Below are 21,723 nucleotides of genomic sequence, written 5' to 3' on the forward strand. Positions count from 1 at the left end.
AACTATAAAGTTATAAATCTTGTCGATAAGTACAATTTTTATATAAAGATTATCTTCGTCTGAGATTATATAAAAAAAATATTTTTTTAATATTATCTTTGTGATACATGACCTGAGTGCCGATAGGTCCTCAGACAGACCCACTGCTACGTAGTATGTCGTACGTGGAGCGCTGATAGGTTTCTATTTATGCAAATATCGGATTTGATTATTATTTTTGCAATTTTTCAATAAAATAATAATATATATTTTTTTAAAAAGCTCTAGACTTTGAAGCGTTGCTCTCTGAAATTGAAGGTGTTGCACAACATACATGTAATTCTGTGATACTTGGACGAAAAGGGAGCATTCACTAATACATCACATCCGGACCAACTTTTGATTAATAAACATTTGATGCTTCAGTACCAGTATCTGTCAAAAAAAAAAATATAGTGATTGGAATCCGCAAAAAGGAAACACGTTGCTGGAATACATGGAAATTACACAAATAGAGTTGTCATCAAATGCACCTAATATAGTAACTTTATTGAATATTATAAATATATAATTTATAAAAAAAACTCATCCGCAACTTTGAGGGCTTGTCGAAAACCCCTCTACAACTTCTATTTTGTCTGTCAACCCCCTAAACTCTTATTTTATGTCAAATATCCCGTAGTATTATTGATTGCATGACAGGTGCTTGTATGACTTTTCAAAATGAAATGGTAGCTTGTTGAATGATTTTTCGTAGTCTCTTAAACTATTAAATTAGATATTCATCATGGTTTTACACACTTAAATATGATGAATATTTAAAAAAATGTAAATATAGAGCCAAATAATAAAATGCTAGGTCAATTAAAATAGTTCTTATAAGCGCAGCTAGATGTCGCTACACTACTCCACTAACCCTAGAAAGTCACCCAGGTACCCATCGTGCAGCCAACATTCATATGAGTTCTTTCTGACATGCCCATAGCCACAGGTGCCGGATTGGAGAAAAAGAAGTTGTAGGGGTTTCTTTGTTTAACAAACCCCAAAGTTATATGTGTGGTTGTCGGAGGATTAACTCCTGTTGTAGGATTCTGAGGGATCCTTTTTTTAGATTCGGCCGGAGGATGATTCTGAATATGTTCGCTGGAGAAATAAATGGGTATGAATGCGATGGCAGGTGGGGTAGAATGATCTAATGCGGAACGGAGTAAATGCGCTGGTGTTTTGACAGGTTCAGACCGCACGGAGGCGTAACACCCTACTCTTGTATAGATACTATAAATGCCTTGAGAATGTCTCTAAAGGATGTTACTGGTTACAAGAATGTTTCTCTATCTTAGAGCCTGGGGCTCCTTGTTCTTCGGTCTGCGTGTATCTGTTGGCTTTTGGTGCTCTTGATCTTCTCCTCTCTTCTCTTTCCTACTTACTTCCTCTGGGATTTTCCAACCTTCTTCTGTCCGTGCTGCCGGCGGCTTTAAATACCCGCCGGTAGTAGCGTGCCCTAAACGGGAGGGGGGCACGAGTTCCAAGATACCATAAATGGAAAGGGCGTCATCATCACCTCTGTGCGAAGTGACCAGGGTGGAAAATGCGTCCCACGCCCGGTCATCCGTCACCATAAATGCACTGACAACGGGCGCCGTGGAGAGGGCCCACTAGGCAGCCGAAAAGCGGCCCGGCGTGCCCGCCTTGTCTTGTTCTCCTGCCACAGCAGCGCGGCAGATAGAACGCCTCGGCCCTTACGACGTTATCCCGAGACGGACCGGATGGCACGGGATGGGACCCGTGCATTCAATGACCCCACGCCCTTCTAACAGAATGTGGCAGGAACTAACACCGAGCGTGGCGGGAGCAGTTGGAGGTGACAGGCCACGAGCGCTCTTTAAATACGGTCTTTGGGCCTTTAACTGGCTGACACCTCATCAGTGGGCCCCTCGGGGGCTACTGTCAGGGAGCTTTCTGAGTCATCGGGGAACTGAGTGCTCGGGGGTCACTGTTCACCTCCCCGAGCACTCTCTCCCGAGAATGCCCTTTCTTGATCCTCGGGGAACCGAGTACTCGGGGGTACCGTTCACCTCCCCGAGCACTCTCTCCCGGACACGCTTGTGCGGATCCTCGGGGGACCGAGTGCTCGGGGGCCGCTGCTTGCGGCCCCGAGCATTCTCTCCCGGAACTTCCTTCAGCGGGTCCTCGGGATACTTGGGGGCCCAAGGGGCCACCGCTCGCAACCCCGGGTACATTTCTCCCGGTACTTAGCTTTCTTGATCGTCGGGGGACTCGGGTGCTCGGGGGTCGCCGTATACCTTCCCGAGCACTTTCTTCACAGATCATCGGGGAACTTGGGTACTCGGGGACCACTGACTGTGGCCCCAAGCGCCCTCTCCTGGGACTTAATCTTTTTTACCTTGCGGAGGAGACTCCGCGGGATGACGCTACGTGGCGGATTGCTGGTCTGGCCTCAGAATTCGGGGACCCCCGGTTCCTGATTCACCGACAGTGGTGTTTGTAAATCTTTCTAAATACTCCCTTTATTAAAAAATAATAGATATTTTTTTTAGACTCAGTATTCAAAGCTAAATTTTAGTTAAGATTTTTCTTAAAAAATATATCATTTATAACTACAAAATCTATATAATGTGAAACTATTTTAAATTATGAAATTAATTATATAATTTTTATACACTATATATTTTTACAATTTTATTAAATATTAGTCAAAGTATATAAAATTTTATTTTTTTAAAAATGCACTTATTATTTCTGAACGGATGAATTATATTCTTAAGTGATAAAAAACAGAGTTATTATCCGAAAATTGAGCATTTGTCACTCGAAGAGAGTATATATATTGTCGCACGACCGAATAATAGTAGCACTGTTTCCATCGCACGTGCGTCGTCGCCGGAGAGGGCGGAGTATACGTACGGGGATGGGGACCAGCTGCTTGCCGGCCCATGTGCCGCTGCTCACTGTCTGGCAACGCTAGCTCTGCCTCGTCTCGCGACTTGAATGCAATGCAGAGGCAGCTGCGATTGATCCCGCACTGACCTCGATCGATCCGCATCCGCCTCCCCTCACCCTCGATCCGCATTAACTGCTTCCAGCTTCCAAATCCCAATCCCCATTACCCAAATCCAAAGCCGACCGAAACTACTAGAGCCAGAGGAGAGAGAAGCAGCAGGGAGAGAAGGTGGCGGGAGCGCTGCTCGGCGGCGGGTGAGTGGGGGAATGGGGGAGGCGGGGAGGTCGCTGGCGGAGACGCCGACGTGGTCGGTGGCCACCGTCACCACGCTCATGGTCGCCGCCTGCTTCCTCGTCGAGCGCTCCCTCTCGCGCTTCGCGAAGGTCTGCCGGCCGACCGGCCAGCCAGCCATCACTGCTCAGCTCACTCTCCTTTGGTTGCTGCTGCCGGTGGCGGCAAAGCTTAGCTAGCTAATCGCTTCCTGCTCGCCCGATTCGTCGATCTCCCGGCTCGCTAGCTAGCAGCCGCGTCGTGCTTGATCGGTCGGTTGATTAGTTGCTGTTCGACTAAGCTGATCTCGATTGGCCTGCTTGGCTTTGCAGTGGCTCCGGAAAACGAAGCGGAAGGCCATGCTCGCCGCGCTCGAGAAGATCCGCGAAGGTACGTACCGTGCGCCAAAAGTTGCGGTTCGGGGCGACCATCTAACATGCTAGCTGCGCGATTCACCTGCCCAGTTTGAATGCGCTTGTTGGGCTACTACAGTGTTACCGGGACATAAGACGGTTGTCGGAATCCGACTTGGGTTGGAGTGTTGGATTCGGTAAATAAAATTTTGATATGTGAAATACAACTCGAAATCTGATACGGGTGTTGTAATTTAACTCGGATTTGAGTGTTTAATTCAGAAAAAAAAAAAAATTAGGCACAAGTGTCTAGGCAACACCGGCTACTAGTGAAGTGAGCCAACGGTGGTGAAGACATTGCCCTGGTTGCTCTGCTCATCGTTGTTACTGTTTCCCCTTTCCCCGCTTTTAGATTCTGCATCATTTCTGCTCAGCGGCAGCTTGGCTTTTCTGTGAGTCCTGATGGCATTCGCGTTGGCTAGAAATAGCCACTTTGTGGCTGACAAATACTATTGATGATGAGCTTCCATTCTTGGGTATAGGATGAAATTCTGACATATTCAGGGTCACCATCAGTTCAATTTAGCATGGCTCGCATGTTAGTCGTACTGACACAGTATCACATTGTTTGTAAAGATCTTCACAGTTTGCAATACCTTGCTTGGTCATCCCCTTAGGCCACTTACTTTCACAAGGGAAACACGGGATGCTTGCAATGGGATATCTCGCTACCGCTGCTGCCTTTAAGCTGTTCGACTGTTTGCCTCAACGAGAGGAACCGTGCCTAACTGCAGAACTGATGCTGCTCGGCGTGATCTCGCTGCTGCTGAGCCAGACGGCGCACTGGATATCAGAAATCTGTGTGCCATCGAAGGTGTTCACCAGTCGATTCTACATTTGCTCGGAGAACGACTTTGATGACCTACTGCAGAATGAGGAGGCGAACCAGACATCTCTTGCGAACCACATGCTTGGTGGTCAGGCAATGCATGTTTGTAGTGAGGTAATCAAATGACGTGGTTCCATCCTGTGAAGGTTGTTGGGGAGAGCCATTGTTTGCTGACTCGGTTGGTGTTCTCCCTACTTGCAGGGCCACGAACCTTTTGTTTCGTACGAGGGCCTTGAACAGCTGCATCGGTTTTTGTTCATTCTTGGTATCACTCATGTATTATACAGTTTTGTAACTGTTGTTCTGTCCATGATTAAGGTTGGTGTTCACTGCTCATTGCTGATCTAAAATTTTGACTTTTCTTTGTGAGTTTGTTGTATATATCCTCTCCTTCTGCTATTGGTGCAGATATATAGCTGGAGGAAATGGGAAACCCTAGCAGGTCCAATCGCTGCTGAGGAGTTGAAAGGTAGGAGCATTAACTGAAATGGGATGCTTGTTAAGCCATATGTAATGCAACATTGCTTATTTGTTCTACCTGACAAATATCTGTCCCTCTCAGCTAGGAGAACTAAGGTGATGCGAAGGCAGTCTACCTTTGTTTTTCATCATGCTTCTCATCCATGGAGCAAAAATAAAATACTTATTTGGATGGTAAGCTTGCTTTGTTTTTTCCTTGAGCAGGATGTGGAACTGCTTCCAATTGTATTATTCTTTTTTCCGATAAGCATGTTAAAGAGTAATAAAAATGCCTTACTTGTTCATTTCATCCAGTCATTTCTAATTTAGCCTTGAGCACGTATCACATGTTCATGCAATGACATATAAGAATATCATTGGACTATAAAGGCCAAAGATTCATGTATCTGAAGTCTTGACTTGTGTAAATACTTAATAGGGTGTTGGCTACGTGTACCCACTTGGTGCAGAGACCGGAACATTATTTTATATTGGAATAAAGCTTCCTTCATCTAAAAAAAAAATACTTAATAGGGTATACATCCATGATCTACATGTATACGGATACACATTGCTTTCTGTGATGGCTTGTTGAAATATGGTCTTGTCTGATCAATACAGAGAATACTTGGATTGTGAAGTTTCTCTAATTTTCTCTAGAAATTTTGAAACATTGCAGCTGTGCTTTCTGCGTCAATTCAAGGGCTCCATCACAAGATCAGATTATTTGGCATTGAGGTTGGGCTTTGTCACAGTGAGTACTCTAATTTGTTTCTATTGTTTCAATCTTCTCTGTTAAGATGCTTATGATATGCCACTTTCCCCTGCATTGTGATTTGCTTGTCTAATTTTTTTCTTGTCAGTATCACAAGCTACCACATTCATATGACTTCCACAAATACATGGTACGGAGCATGGAAGATGACTACAATGGGACTATTGGTATCAGGTCAAACAGAACTTGGTCTCCAGATTCCTCACTTTTCATATGATGAATTAATCATTAAACAAATTATCTCTCATAGATTTCTTGATTCAAACATCATAGTATGTATGCAGACTGGTCTGAAAAATGCTCTAAACAAAGTATTTTGAACTTTTCGAACGCATACATTGTACAACCATTTGAAGCTCCATATTGGTCCAAAATTTAACGTGTTGCTTGACCCCAGCTGAAGCTACCTAAACATTCAGCTTTCTAGGAACTTGGTTATAGCATGTCAGGATCTATCCATTTTCTATTTTTCTTTTTGTAATGTTCTGTTTTATAGTTGTTGGAATTACCTTCTGGAATAGCAGTATTCATGCATGATCTAACATCCCGTTTGATGCAGTTGGCCACTTTGGGCATATGCTATCATATGCATATTAATCAATGTTCATGGTACTCTCTCTCTCTCTTTCACAGTTATAACCTGAAACACTGTGAGTTACAACTTGTTAGGTAGATCAGTTATAACATCACGTCCAGAAATGCATAATTACAACACGAGAAGCTAACACTGTGAGTTACAACTTGTTATTTGCACTGTGCACATCCTCCAGTTACAACCCGAAACACTATGAGTTACAACTTGTTAGGTAGATTAGTTACAACTTCACGTCCAGAAATGCATAATTGCAACATGAAAAGCTAACATTGTGAGTTACAACTTGTTATTCGCACTGCGCATATCCCCCAATTACAACTCGAAACACTGTAAGTTATAACTTGTTATGTAGATTAGTTACAATTTCACGTCCATAAATACATAATTGCAACACGAGAAGCTAACACTGTGAGTTACAACTTATTATTCGCACTGCGCACAACCTCCAGTTACAACCCGAAACACTGTGAGTTACAACTTAAGGGGTGTGCGCAGATATGAACTACAGTGAGCATACCTGCAGAATATACATACAATATATATATGTATATGTATATGTATATGTATATGTATATGTATATGTATATGTATATGTATATGTATATGTATATCCCTGTTGTGAGCTTTATAAACATCTAATGACACCATTTGCCTTTTTTTTGTTAACTGTAGGTATCAATATATATTTCTGGTTATCTTTTGTTCCTGTTATTGTAAGTATTACCCATGTCACCTAACTCTTATACAAGATTCAACTAATGATGTCTCTTGTTTCTTGTCTCAAAATGGTACTTATATCTTGTCATAATTATGTGCCTTCAATCTTTCAAAAGCTGGTCCTTCTAGTGGGTACTGAACTCCAGCACGTGGTCGCTCAGTTGGCTCTGGAAGTTGCTGAGGCAACAGCGCCTTACGTTGGCACACAACTCAAACTGCGTGATGATCTCTTTTGGTTTGGAAAACCTCGGGTGCTCTGGTGGCTTATACAATTCATTTCATTTCAGGTGATTTCTCTCGCTGATGTACATAATGTTATGCTGTGATGCTTATATGAACATCCTTTTCCTCATCCTAACACTTATTCTTGCTTCCAGAATGCGTTTGAGATGGCAACATTCCTATGGTCTCTGGTGAGAATCTTTTTAATTTTTATGATCCAGAATATATTGTTTGGCACTATCAGCCAAAAGTGTCAGCAGATGTAGGACAGGTGCTTGGTTTATGCAATCTTTTTGAATTGTTGGTCTGGATCACAGCTTGCTAGTTCTAAAACATAGTAGCAAAAGACCTAAAGTTAACTAAACGACTTCCTAGCTCAAGAGAAAAGAACGGAACTGAAAGTTTTGTCATCACTCCATATAACTTTGTTGGTTATTATTTACCAATTTGCATACATCCTGTGCAGTGGGAACTGAGTTCAGTACAATCCTGCTTCATGAAGCACAATTACATGGTTGTCATCCGCTTGATTTCTGGGTAAGTTCCAAAAGAATGAGTATGCTTTGTTTTGACTGTAGAAGAGCTTGGCATCTCATTTTGCTCTTGATATATATATATATATAAATAATATTGCTTTGAGAAAATTGCCAAAAGTTAACGTTTGACATCAGTTGCTATGTCAATCTACTTTAAAAGTCACACACATTTACATTAAAGCTCTAATAATGATACCGGCATGCTTTAAACATGCTTGTGTTACTCCAGTTATCTAGACTATAGGCTACGTTAGAAGGGATATTTCATATTTGTACTAAACTAACTTTATTGTGATGTATTCTGCTTTTTAAATTCAAGTATATTGGTTGGCTCAGAACTAAAAAAGGTCTTCTCTTCTGAACATTGCAGGCTGCTAGTTCAGTTTTGGTGCAGCTGCAGCACACTGCCCCTAAATGTGATTATTTCTCAGGTACTACTCGAGAACATACCTAATTTGGATCAAGAGATACTGAGATAGTGAAGTCTTGACATGATTTCATCTGCACTCTTTACAACTCACTATCATATCAGCTTATCCTACTGATGAATTGTTTCTTCATTTGGACAACTATTTTCTTACCTGATTTTGAAACGTTTTAATTGCATCTTATTTTTGTAACAAACCACTTAAATTTGACTGCTGCACGTTATATTCAGAAAGAGTTATTCATCTGGGAAAAAAGGTAGGCTGTAGATTTTGAAAAGATGTTCCTACATGGTTGATAATTTGATAAGCTGCTGCTGCTGCTTCTGTCTTCTTTACATCGCTTGTTTGTTCGCTGGATTTGCAGATGGGATCCAAGTTCAAGAAGTCATTGGTTTCAGAAAACGTGAGGGAATCGCTCCACAGCTGGTGCAAACGGGTGAAGGACAGGAGCAGGCACAACCCGCTCTTCTCGCGGAACGGCACCGTCACGTCGAGGTCCGTCTGCTCCCTCGACACCACCTACGAGACCGATCACGAGACGAACACGGTGTGCACGCTGTCGAGGACCGCGTCGGCGTCGTCGCTGGACGACCAGCTGACCGTGGCCACCGTCGACGACGAGCCATCGTTCATGGAGAAGGATGTTTGACATCGTTGCTGGTTTGGTGGCCCGGCACCCCGTTGTTCACCGAAACCACGCCTGTGTATTTGGAGTTAGGACTCGGTTGATCCTGGAAAAAGAGTGCGTTGAACTGAAGAGAAAAGTGGACACTGCATGTATATGTATGTAGTTATTGCCCCTCATGACAACCAATGAATCGCTCTCAATTGAGAGAAGCTGGAGGGGGTGTTTGGAATGGGGGGTCATTCCAGGACTTCTTAAGATTTTAACTAAGTTTACACTAAAAACCTAAACAAGCCCTTAAATTCCTTGTGGAGTCATGGAGATTGTGGAGTAGAGGATAGCATATAGTAAAATCTTACTTCGCGGAGTTCTAGTGTATAATTTCATGTCGAATTTTGAGATTGTAGGCTAAAATAAAATAATTTAAGTTTTTGTTTTTAATCTAAAATAGAAACAAGATGGTTCACTTAAATACCCTCAGGGTATTTATAATTTTAGCTTCACAAATTTTTGGAGCTGTGTATTTGAACTTTTAGAGTTAGAAATACTTAGTTTTAAGAATTTTTAAAGCTAGACTGTTGGAACCCACAAACATGCCTGGACCCACGGGGCAAAGAAACTAGAAATAAAAGAAGAATAGAAAAAGTTGCCGCACCTAAAAAATTGCAGTACCAGTAGCTATAAGTATATAGAAGAAGCCACAAATATATGTACGTTTGCCAATTAAGGAGAGGGGAGCTATCCTTTTTCTCCAAATATTAAGGAGAACGTTTCTTTTTTGTTTCTTGAAATTGTTAAGGAGAGGAGAGCTATCCCAGTCTCCAAATATCCAAAGCCAAACGCTAGCACAGGTTGCGGCTCAAACTCAGCCAGGACCGAAAAAGTCTAGAACGACCACGATTTGTTTGTGGCGGTGAACTTCTTCCAAACACCACACAATGTGAACAAATAAATACAATTCCTCAAAAAAAGAAGAAGAAAAAGAACAGATTTTTTATAATAGCAATTTAGACGAAGCTTCTAAACAGTAATTTTTCTTTGCTGTGCCAAAAAAAAGGAGAAAACAGAGAAAAAAAAAGGAGGAAAAAGAAAGAGAAGAACAAGGCAGAGGAGGTACACAATCACATAGCCACAACCGAGAAGAGCTTCCCAATTCCAATTTGCACCCACCCTCCCAACCCAAAGTCTTCTTCCCCAGGCTCCAGCCGGCCAAGAACCGCGCGCAGCAAGGCAGAGCACCCTTCCTTTCCTTCACCGGGGATGCAGACGGCGGCGGCGGCGGTGGCGTGGGCGCCGGGCCTATCGCCGTCCACCTCCTCCTCGCCTTCCGTCTTCAAGGTTAGGGTTGGGCTCCATCCCCCCTGTTCTCGCCTTGTCCTTTGCCTTGGGGCTGGGGGGGTGCTTTATTGGTTCTATCCAGCTGATGATGGGGCTCTTCATTCGGTGCGCAGGTGGGGATTGCGTCGCCCTGCGGGACGGCAGCTCCTGCTTCTTCTGCGCCGAGGTTGGTCGCCGCGTCCGGCCGCCGGCGGTGGCGGCAAGGTGAGTCTTTTGTTGTCGTTTTCTTGCTCGTTGGCTCGGTTCTACTTCTCTCCCTGTTCCTGCCCTTGTTGGGGATTTTGGATTGGTGGGGAGTTATCTCAAGCTTAAAAGAAGGAGAATAATATGGAGACAAATCGTGGGATTTTGATTGTATAATTATCGAGGCATGCCGTGAAACAATTGCATCGGCTGAAAGAAGAATTTTGGAGCCCCAAACTGCATTATTTCACCTCAGATTGATTGTTTGTTTATGTTCTCCAGCTAGGCACAGCTTGTTCCAAGAACGTTATACTTATCAATATAGTGACGTATGGTAATGAAGAATTGTGATGAGAACCCTGTGTGTTCTGTGGTACGTTTGGTGATTAGGTAGGATGCCGTTGAATAATAGTTTACCTCATGTTTAGCACTATCCAGAATGTTGTTTGTAGCACAATATGATACCTCTGTGGTGGGAGCTTAGTTTCATATGGTCTGCGGAGTGTAATGATCTAGCATAGTATCAATCAGTTAACTAGAAGCTTAACAATTATGGGCCAAGCAGGGCCATCTCCTAGTGTGGATTTAGGTTAGGTTTGGTGCATTCCAAAGTTCTGATTATTGCTTGTATTATTTTTTCTTAACGGAGGTAACTGAAGATCTACCTGTGTTATACTGTTATTCTCTAGCAGTGGTTCGAGCTATTGCCAACCCAGACCCAGCCGTCGAGCTGCCATTGACTGATGAAAATGTTGAGATGGTGTTGGATGAAGTGCGACCGTACCTTATGGCAGATGGTGGTAATGTTGCATTGCATGAAATTGATGGGAATGTTGTGAGGTTGAAGCTGCAAGGCGCATGTGGGTCATGCCCAGCTTCAGTAACAACGATGAAGATGGGCATCGAGCGCCGCTTGATGGAGAAAATACCAGAGATTGTTGCAGTTGAACCCATCGCAGATGAGGAGACTGGGCTTGAGTTGAACCAAGAGAACATTGAAAAGGTAAATGTTCTATTGTTGGCTAAATATGTTTGTTGGCAAACATCAGTTGGTGCCTACAGAATTTTGAATTAACCCAGGCTTTACATTGTTGATCATTTGGATGAATTTGCCTTAAATAAGATTAAATTCTTCTGACATACTGTGTTTTACCACCAATCTACCATTGTAGTGTACTTTGTAACTCAAATCTAGAGTTTTCTAGTTCATTGTACTTATTAGGTTCTACAGAGCTATGGCTGCATAATGATGTTATTGTCCTCCATTTTCACATTTAAGATCCATCTTTCAATGCTAGTTTACTAGGCTTATTCTAGTCATTCATACTTGAACATGTAGTGAAAAAAGTATTGCAGTGCTAAATTCGTGACTTGAGTTTTTGGTTAGCAGGTTAGAGGCCTTTTTCAGTATAGTTGCATTATCATTATTCTGGCTATTTCTTTTGTGGCAGTTCTGGTACTTCAGCTGATTTCCATAGCATGAGTCTGGTACTTGTTTTCATACCATATACAACTAACTGCTGCGCCTTTGCCCATACACACACCGATGCATTTGGCTTTTTCATCCTTTTTGATTGTCCAGTATGTGAAGTGACATCCTTTCCACTGTCAACTATGCTGCAGCGGTACAGCCTACTTTTGAATTATTGCTATTTTTTAATAGGAAATTCTGTTTGCTGGTATGCCAATCATCCATGCCTCAGTTTTGTGCTTTTAAGACATTTCCAGGTTCAATTTCGGTAAATGAAAGCAACCGAGACGGATATGGGGACCAACCACCAAATGATATTGCTGCCATCTTGCTTTATGATTTAATCGTTTCAGTTCTTTGAAAAATTGTCTTGAAATTAATTTCAGTGCATAGCATTTTTTTTCTTTTGATTTCTTGGACTGGTTTCTTTTTGTAACCGTTAACATTTTTTCACCTATATCAGGTACTTGACGAGATTAGGCCGTACCTTGCTGGCACAGGAGGTGGTGAGCTCGAGTTTGTTGCAATTGAGGAACCAATCGTCAAGGTTAGGCTTACCGGTCCAGCCGCTGGTGTGATGACTGTCCGTGTAGCGCTGACTCAGAAGCTTCGTGAAAAGATCCCAAAAATCGCAGCTGTCCAGCTATTGTCATAAGATTAGAAAATTTAGAAGCCAGCCACCACAATCTACAATGCAAATGTGCAACTGCAATGATCTTAAGAAGTGATGTGTTGCCTCCTGAGTATCATTTGCCTCCACTTCAGCTATTAACTGTGATCATCGATACAGAATGTTGCAAGGGTGTTCTTGCCACATTTATAACAGAGTTTTGGTTTCTGTCTACAATTCATACTCTTTCTTGTTATAATCATGAGGGAAGAAACTAAAACATGGAGTAACAACAAGATTCAGCTTTTGGGAAGAGTATTTTCTCTCCCGGTGTTGACGCCTGTTGTCACCTGCAAACTCGAAGTCCTCAAATCCACATGTATTTCCATAGGTTGGAACTTGGATCTGTGTTGCATCATGTCCTTTTTGTTTAATGAATTGCTACATCATGTCCATGTCCATGTAATCGCAAAAAACCAAAAAAAAAAGAAAGAGGCCTAGTCCAAGTTCATGTCCAGCGCCACCAACAGCCTCGTCCACCCGTTTCCCTTCCTCTTGTTCGTGTTGCTCTTATTGCTCTTGGCTTCATCTTCACTCTCCAAATGAGAAGGGGAGGCTGAGCGATCTGCAGCATCGTGAGTGTCAGGTGCGTGGCCATAGTTGAGAAGAAATTGAGTTTTCAGGTCCAGATTCAGTCATCAAGCAGTATATACTTGAGAAATGCACTAATATTTCAATACACGGTCGTCATGCAGTGCTTGATCATTTTAACTTTTTGTTTAGAATAACAGAGACATCGCAACAGCGATGCTCCGGTCCCAGATTGACTGAAACCAAAGTCGGACAAACCGTTAAGCTCCATACAGTTTTGTGACCAAAAGGCCTACAGTCAACACACCTCAACATCTTACATTGCTAATTGCCATCACATGATCAGAAAAACAGCCAACACCAGCAACGAAAACAAAGACTTGATGCTACTCTTCCACTGCCTCCATATTTTGAAACACACCTAGCCATGACACCCGATCCAACCCTCGAATTTGTAGAGGAATTTATTCATGGTGCCCAGCTTTCACCAAATGTCCCTAACCATGAAAAGACATAATTTTTTTAGTACTCACTAACAAATCAAATCGCAGTACACAGTAGAAGGGCAAACCGGAGAAAGTAATCAAGGAACCTACCACCGGGTCTCTTGCACAGAATAACCAGTAGACGCTGAACAATGTAGATGTGAACACAAACGATATCATCAGGTGCAGCACATTTGTATAGAACTCCATAATGTCCAAATGGAAGGAGGCGATCATGAATAGAAACACTTGGAGGGTTCCGTTCCACGAGACTGCCATGCTACAGGGTGCAGTATCGGGGAAGGATGACGCGATCACACCGAGCAACATAGAGACCAGAGCAAACGTAAAGTAGATGTTGCAGATATATGCAGCGGTGTGGTTGTACTGATACAACTTGTTGAGAAGTGCAGCTCTATCCCTCCAAAGCAAGATAGTGATTCCACTGAAACAAATGATCTTGTAACGCTTGATTCTATGGTTCCTACTTGCTTTCTTAACCTGCAGCAATCACACCACTTGTCAAATTAAACACAAATTTACCATCTAGATGGATAGTACAAACAATGTAATATTTTCTTTCACCTCATCGGGTGTCATGTTCGCAAAGTCTTTCTCATCAAGGTTTCTGACAAGGTCAATGAACAAGCTGCGGAGATTCTGCACCACCATTGGCAGCTGCGCCATCTGAAACCAAAAATTCGTGTAAGTGACCAGTTGGCACCGTGGCTCGGTGCAGGGAAAACATTATCGGTGATAAACCCAGTTTACCGGGTCTACGGACCACGGTAGAAAAGATGTAGCATGTTTACCAGTATTTTATTTAAATTTTGTTTAAATTTTGTCCGGTATATCCGATATTTCAGATAAACCGTGTTTACCGGTGACCTCTGCTAAATAAAATGTTTTCCCTGGCTCGGTGCCGTGCTAGATCAGATGCAGTCCGCCCTGCACTCTCGCCCCGACTCGATTGGGGCCTGCGGCGGTCGTCCTCCGTGCTCTCGCCGCCCCCACGCGCTCCACAGCTCGCGCCCCAAACCGCCAAACGTGCCCTCGTCGAACTCCCCCAACTAGTCCACCCCGCCTCAGCTCCTCGACTCCCACCGCCTACCAACCAATCCCAACCCTAGCGCTCTAAAGCCGCGCGGCCCCGCTCCGATCTGCCGCGCGGCACGCGTCCCAGATCCACCACCGTCTCCGTGGCCCCAACCAACCCAAAATCGAAAGCGGGTGAGCTCGAGCCCGAGTTCAGTACCTGCGACGCCGTGGAGGAGCGGCTCCGCGAGGTCGTGGGGAGGCGGCGCGGTCGCCGTTACTGATGCGGGTGCGGAGCCAGGCGAGGCGGTTCGGCGAATAGGGGGCTTATGCGTTGTTTTTTTATAATTGCAAGGCCCTATGTATGTGTATATATGTGTATGTATATATATATACATATGTATATATACGTATATATATATATATGTAATTTTCTTTTTTAAAGTTCTAGAAAAATATCGAAATGAATATTAGTTACATTAATAAATCGGCTGAAAAAAAATCTAAAATGCAAAGAAAAATATCTAAAACTCAAAAAAATATGAAACAAATCTTTTTAGGTTAGTATTACTTTCACCTACATGTTAAAACTATGTGCATGCATAAAAGTACTATTATTTTTTCTATAATTAATTTAATATGTTTAACATTAATGATTTTATAAATAAATATTAAAATGTATAAAATTTGTGAACTTAATTTTTTAATCTTCTTTTGTCGTGCTCTACACAGCAACAATAAAAATGGACGCGCCTACCAATCAGACTACTTGAATTTATCATCCTACCCATGTAAGTCTGCTGCAAAATTACCCCTCGTAATTCTCACTTAAAATGCAACTGTAATAGTCCATCATATAATGGTAACTGACGCGATTTATGTAGGTCAAAAATGGCACTTTAAATCTTATTAAAATGCCATTAACCTGAATAATAATTGTTATATTATTGTATGATTCAAACATTTGTTTAATCGTATTAAAAGAAAAAGATAAATGTACGATTGACTGCTATTTCTACACACGCGCCGCACAAATCATAAGTCACGCAATTTTTTCACGTAAAATACGTGAAATGAGGGCGCAAGTGTATAGCCAAAGTCTCTCACTCTCTCTTCTTTCCTATGTGTTTTCATTTTAGACAAGAGAGAATTAACTATTTAAACATATTTAACTCTTCTCCAATTAGCGGTACGAGACTAAAATGCGTAGGCTTTGAAGTTCATGAATGAGCCTAAATGGACCAATTCCAATGTCCTCCGCTGCCATCGAGTCGCCCTCCACCCTCCTCCAGCTACTTCTCACACTACTTAGTACTTACCTTAATTTCGTCAGTGTTCTATGTTGGTTGAACACAATTTGGGTTAGTCAATAAATTAGGCCCGGTGCTATAAACACGGAGCCATTGCTTTTCATTGAGAAGTGTAACATCAAAACCTACTCCTTTGCGGACATACGTAGAGAATCCGAGATTCTGAATCTGACCTCCATCTGCATGTTTAACTTTACGGGTCTAAAACTTTTGTTTTTGATAATTGGTGCTCGGCAATTATTTTTAGTTTATTTCATTTAGAATGTTATTTGTACTGTTGTTTTTCGATGTAGTATATCATTTTAATTGTCAATTTTCTTAATATTTGGGTTCATCCTTCTTAAATGTAACTTGTTACCGGTTATATACCTACAAGTGACCCGTCAGTTTCAGTACCAACGAGCACAAAGATATAGATATAAAATTTCATTTATCCTTTTTAGGTACGGGTCGAGCCAGCCAATTTAAATCTCAGATCAATAATAGATCTGCTTTCTCCGTACCCGACGTATTGCCATCCACAGTTGTAAGGCCTTTTCCGACAGAATCGGTTTTCTTCCCGTAAATCACTGTAGCGCACGTTTTTTTTTACTTTTTCCCAATCACGAGCGGCAGCAAACGGCTCCAACAGCTCTCGTATCCACCTCTACAGGGATACGGGAAGCAAATGGAAGCCGGCAAATTTGGGGAGGAACCGGCTCCCGTATCACTGTAGCCCACTTATGCGTGTGGATCCGAAGGGAGAAGGAGAGTAATGTAAGATAGAAAATAGAGTAGCTATTAGAGATAAAAAATAGAGAATACTGTAATAGTATTAAGAGATACTATAATAATAATATTATATAAGATAAATTTTTAAATATCTATTAGAGATGACCTAACCCACGGCCCACGGCACCCCAAACGTCAGACAGTTATCTCCATCTCCTATCTCTATATCTACAAGAGAGGTCAGGTCCCGTGACTCGTTCGGAGGTAACGTGTACGCAGATGGATTGATTACTGGTGGCTTGCGAAGGACGACGGCGATGGGGCTCTGGGGCTGGCCGTGGGGACGGCCAGGCCTCTCGGGCTTCGGCGCGGCGTCCACTGCCGAGGAGGTCACCGCCGGCGTCGACGCCAGCCATCTCACGGCCATCGTCACAGGTCTGTTAGCCACTGTGTTGTTCCTTTTCGTTTTATGCATGTCAGGTGCAGCAGTGCTGTGCTTCCCTTTGCTCAGTCAGGCAGGAGTAAAAACAATTCAGGCCGAGCTTGATTTTAAAGCACCGGTTACTACAGAAAATGTTGGGGTAAATTGGTAAAGCAAATTCGTTTGCCCCAAGCAATTAATCAAACACGTCCATTTTCTTGCTTTCACAAAAGAAATAAAAATAAAATGGGGTTGAAGCTGAACATGAATGAATGGTGAACAGAGAGTGCATAATTTAATCTTACGGGCTTATCTGCAGATTATATTATGTGTGGAATTGATGCTGTGATTTGTGCTTTTAGTTATCACCTAATCTTCATGGGAGAAGACGAACTTGTATAGAAGCTGTATTCCTTGTGTAGAAGTTCATTCTTCTAGCATAGGTTCACTGTTTGGTGATATAGAAACTTTCAGTTTCGTTTTCATGGTTTAACATGACAGTTTCTAGTTTATCTCTGCTCTTTGGATTACAGTGTATTCATATAAATTTCCACAGCAAACAGAGGTCTGGATCCTACTGATTTTCATGATCTGTGTTTCACACTTTCTTCTCCCTTGTGTTTTTATTTGATAAAAACAGGAGCAACAAATGGCATTGGAAAGGAGACAGCCAGAGTCCTTGCACTGAGGGGAGCAAAAGTGATCATAGCAGCAAGGACACTGGAGAGTGGCATGAAGGTGAAAGAGAGCCTTGCAGATCAGGTCCCAAATTCCAAATTGCATGTCATGGAGATGGACCTGAGCTCTCTCAGCTCCGTCCGCAGCTTCGGGCGGTCCTTCAACTCGTCTCACAAGCATCTCAACATCCTCATGTATGTATCACCATCTCTGAAACATTGCAAATATTCAGACCACAGCACAGACATAGTAAAATCTGCTGCATGTTTCTCTGAAGAAACAATGCAGGGATAATGGCCTGCCCTTTCCAGCTATCCAAAGATGGGATTGAGCGGCAATTTGCTACGAATCATGTTGGTGAGCATACCTATCATTCGTGTCAATAGATCCCTGTCACATATAGCATCAGGAGGGGATTTGCTGTGCTGATTTGGATTGAAATGCTGTTAGTTTGACACTTTGTTCAGAACAAAATTTTCCTCTTCAGAAGTAAATAATGCATGATTAATTAGGCACAAACACATGTTGAATTTGACCTAACGAGCAGGTCATTTCTTGCTGACAAATCTCCTACTCGACAAGCTGAAATCAACTGCCAGAGAGACCGGCGTGCAGGGCAGAATCATAAATGTATCTTCTGTTGCACATAGAAGAAGTGATGGTTCATGCTTTGACTTGAAGAAGCTAAACGATAAGACTAGGTTGGCAAAAGTTATTCTTTAATTCTCATTGATTTTGTTTGCATCACAACAACGTGACAAGAAGCTGAATGTTTTCTTCTTTTAATACCTCGAAATTTATAGGTACAATCCATTCATTGCATATTCACATTCCAAACTAGCCAATATTCTCCATGCAAATGAGTTATCCAGGAGTTTTCAGGTGTGTAATCTCTCTGTTCATTGCATATTCACATGCTCAGAAACTGACACATGTATGGTGCCAATTCAGGAAGAAGGATGCAACCTGACTGCAAATTCCCTGCATCCTGGAGTAATCGTCACCAACATCGCTCGCTACGTCGCAACAAACAGTAATAGCATTGCAAGCTCAACAAAATTCAGAAACAAAATAATCTTGTTCCTTTCTTCAGTTAACTAATATAAACGAATACTTGGCAGGTGTGCTGGTTTCAATCCTCTCCGTGGCAAAGCCATTTCTGAGGGGCATACCCCAGGTTATTGAATTGTATTACCCAACTAATTCACTAAAAATTCCATAATAAACCGGTGCCATAAGAAGGTATTCATCTGACATGAAGAATATGATTTCTAGGGAGCCGCGACTACATGCTACTTGGCATTGCACCCTGATCTGAAAGATGTGTCTGGCAAATACTTCGCGGCTTGCAACGAAGTGATACCGACTGGCGTCGCAAGAGATGCAGAGCTGGCGAAGAGGCTATGGTCGTTCAGTGAAGAACTTGTAGGGATCAGTGCGGAGAAGAGACCTAAATGATATGATCTTATCCATGCGCGCTGGTGCTGCTAGCCTACGAGAGAACTAGTGTAATGGAGACCAAAATATTTCGTATTACAAGAGTCAGAAGTAGTTGTAGCACCACAACTCCAAAATGCAAAGTTTCATAAATTTGTTGCAATAATCAAAACAAGGATCTCGATAGTGATGACACTTTTTTTGCAACAGTCAAAGCACACATTTGGAGATGTTGCTTTTGACTATTGCAAAAATTGGCAACGCACGCGCACTAACTACAAGATAGGGAAGATATAAAGGCAGAGAGAAAACGCGGGATACATCTGCACGGCAGGATTGGGAGCAGAGAATCTGGGCATTGGGGCAGAGAATCTAGGCATTGGGGCGACTTGTTGCGCTCGTGCTTCAACTGTAGGAGGGAGGAGGGCTGTGTGAATAGTGTGATAGGTAAGATATTTTTTTTATATCTATTTTATGATTTTTTCATCTATATTTTTTTTACCTCCTGTGTCAAAAACAACTGCCGTCAAGTTACGTTGCGTCAAGCTTTCAGAGTGGCCGCTTTCGGTCGTACTGCTGCCTTTTGTTTTCGGTGTGTGCTGCCCGTGTAGGCTATAAAATGTAAAATGAGAAGAAGCAGCAGCGCAGTGTGAGAAGAGTAGGAGCAGCACGAGGTGAGTTGAGGTGAGGAGTAGTAGTGTGAGGAGAGGAACAACAATACGAGGAGAGTAGCTATGTGAGTTGAACACTTCGAGAACGTTTTCTTTAGTTATAGTAAGTACTTAGATTACGTATGTAATTATTACTTAGATTAGTAGTAGCAATTAGAGTAAGTATATTGTTTAATCCGTTCATTTATATTTGTTTAATTATATTAAATTGATAAATTAGAGTACTTATATTAGTTGCTTAGTTTAATTACATGAATTTGATTAGTCAATGTAATTTAATTATTTACTTAGTTTAATAACATAAATTTAATTAATCTATGTAATTAGATTATTTTCTTAGCATAATTGTATGAATGTCATTACTCACGATAATTAAAATATTTATATAATTTAATCAGAGTTATTAGAGTTACGGACTAATCAGATTAATTAGTTTAACTCAACTGATTTGATTAATTAGCTTAATTACTTAGGTTAAGTAAAGTAATATGATTAATCAGATTGTTTAAATGGGGTACTGTGAATTTATTTAATGGTTGTCAAATAATTATGGCACGTAACTTTAAATATTATTTATGATTTTTAATAGCTATTCATAATTTTTTTTATTCGAGAATTTATTTAATATTTATGTAATAGTTATTTAGTAAATATTTATTATTACTTTTAATGCTCATTAAATATTTAATCACAATAGTTATATATTAATACTTTGTTAATGTTTATTAAATATTTTAATTCAATGTTAAATATTAATTATTTCATTTGAATTTAATATTGATGCTTTAATTAGCATCATTAATTACTTCAATAGTGTGATAAGCATGATATTCATTTATCTATTATTTTTTTTACCTATTTTATGATTTTTTTCACCTACATTTTTTTTACCTCGTGTGCCAAAAACAACCGCAGTCAAGTTAAGTTGTGTCAAGCTTTCAGGGTGGTTGCTTCCGGTGCTGTTGCATCCGCGTACAGCTGCCTTTTGTTTTCGGTGCATCTTGTGCTGCCTATGTAGGCTATAAAATGAGGAAGAACAACAGTACAGCGCGAGGCGAGGAGCAATAGCGTAGTGCGAGGAGAGGGGTAGCAGCGCGAGGAGATGAGTAGCACAAGGAGAGTAGCTGTGCGAGTTGAACACTTTGAGAGTACTTCACTTCGGTTATAGTAAATACTTAGATTACATATGCAATTAATACTTAGATTAGTAGTAGTAATTAGAGTCAACATATTGTTTAATTCATTTAATTACATTTATTTAATTATATTAAATTGATAAATGAGAGTACTTAAGATTATTTGCTTAGTTTGATTATATGAGTTTGATTAGTCAGTGTAATTTGATTATTTACTTAGTTTAATAACATAAATTTAATTAATCTATGTAATTAGATTATTTTCTTAGTATAATTATGAATGTCATTAACTAGTATAATTAAAATATTTATATAATTTAATCAGAGTTATTAGAGTTACATGATTAATCCCATTAATTAGTTTAACTCAACTAATTTGATTAATTAGCTTAATCACTTAGGTTAAGTAAAGTAATATGATTAATCAGATTATTTAAATAGGGTACTGTGAATTTATTTAATGGTTGTCAAATAATTATGGCACGTAACTTTAAATATTAAATGTGATTTTTAATAGCTATTCAATAAATTTTTTATTCGAGAATTTATTTAATGTTTATGTAATAGTTATTTAGTAAATATTTATTATTACTTTTAATGCTTATTAAATATTTAATCAAAATAGTTATATATTAATACTTAGTTAATGTTTATTAAATATTTTAATTCAATGTTAAATATTAATTATTTCATTTGAATTTAATATTGATGATTTAATTAGCACCGTTAATTACTTAAATATTTTGCATTATTAAGTAATGTATTATGTAATTTGCATTGTTAATTTACTTAGTATTTATGGATTGGCGTAATTAGTTTTGTATCATACATACATC

At 40.8% G+C, this 21,723-nt stretch overlaps 4 protein-coding genes across 4 annotated transcripts; 3 read left to right on the top strand and 1 right to left on the bottom strand.

The window, feature by feature from the left end:
* The first annotated feature begins 2,870 nt into the window (after positions 1–2,870).
* On the top strand, positions 2,871–9,115 carry LOC133886203 (MLO-like protein 4). The gene is made up of 15 exons (XM_062325935.1): positions 2,871–3,324; positions 3,544–3,601; positions 4,359–4,567; positions 4,655–4,771; positions 4,862–4,922; positions 5,016–5,107; positions 5,592–5,666; positions 5,776–5,861; positions 6,247–6,296; positions 6,955–6,995; positions 7,116–7,286; positions 7,377–7,412; positions 7,688–7,758; positions 8,128–8,188; positions 8,550–9,115. The coding sequence occupies exons 1-15, from the start codon at positions 3,208–3,210 to the stop codon at positions 8,832–8,834; spliced, it is 1,530 nt and encodes a 509-aa protein (XP_062181919.1). The 5' UTR covers positions 2,871–3,207; the 3' UTR covers positions 8,835–9,115.
* Positions 9,116–9,780: 665 nt separating this feature from the next.
* LOC133886204 (nifU-like protein 2, chloroplastic) lies at positions 9,781–12,649 on the top strand. The gene is made up of 4 exons (XM_062325936.1): positions 9,781–10,148; positions 10,262–10,352; positions 11,024–11,334; positions 12,266–12,649. Exons 1-4 carry the CDS (start codon positions 10,071–10,073, stop codon positions 12,455–12,457), a joined length of 672 nt encoding a protein of 223 aa, XP_062181920.1. The 5' UTR covers positions 9,781–10,070; the 3' UTR covers positions 12,458–12,649.
* Positions 12,650–13,174: 525 nt separating this feature from the next.
* On the bottom strand, positions 13,175–14,879 carry LOC133886205 (uncharacterized). Its single transcript, XM_062325937.1, has 4 exons — positions 14,744–14,879; positions 14,074–14,175; positions 13,600–13,989; positions 13,175–13,500 (listed from the first exon to the last, which is right to left on the bottom strand). Exons 2-4 carry the CDS (start codon positions 14,173–14,175, stop codon positions 13,468–13,470), a joined length of 525 nt encoding a protein of 174 aa, XP_062181921.1. The 5' UTR covers positions 14,744–14,879; the 3' UTR covers positions 13,175–13,467.
* Positions 14,880–16,762: 1,883 nt separating this feature from the next.
* On the top strand, positions 16,763–19,275 carry LOC133887325 (short-chain dehydrogenase TIC 32, chloroplastic-like). Its single transcript, XM_062327257.1, has 8 exons — positions 16,763–16,979; positions 17,606–17,837; positions 17,921–18,000; positions 18,191–18,344; positions 18,447–18,525; positions 18,595–18,676; positions 18,765–18,820; positions 18,919–19,275. The coding sequence occupies exons 1-8, from the start codon at positions 16,862–16,864 to the stop codon at positions 19,099–19,101; spliced, it is 984 nt and encodes a 327-aa protein (XP_062183241.1). The 5' UTR covers positions 16,763–16,861; the 3' UTR covers positions 19,102–19,275.
* The last annotated feature ends 2,448 nt before the right edge of the window (positions 19,276–21,723 follow it).

This window comes from Phragmites australis, chromosome 12 (genome assembly GCF_958298935.1).
Source record: "Phragmites australis chromosome 12, lpPhrAust1.1, whole genome shotgun sequence".
NCBI classification, from domain to species: domain Eukaryota; kingdom Viridiplantae; phylum Streptophyta; class Magnoliopsida; order Poales; family Poaceae; genus Phragmites; species Phragmites australis.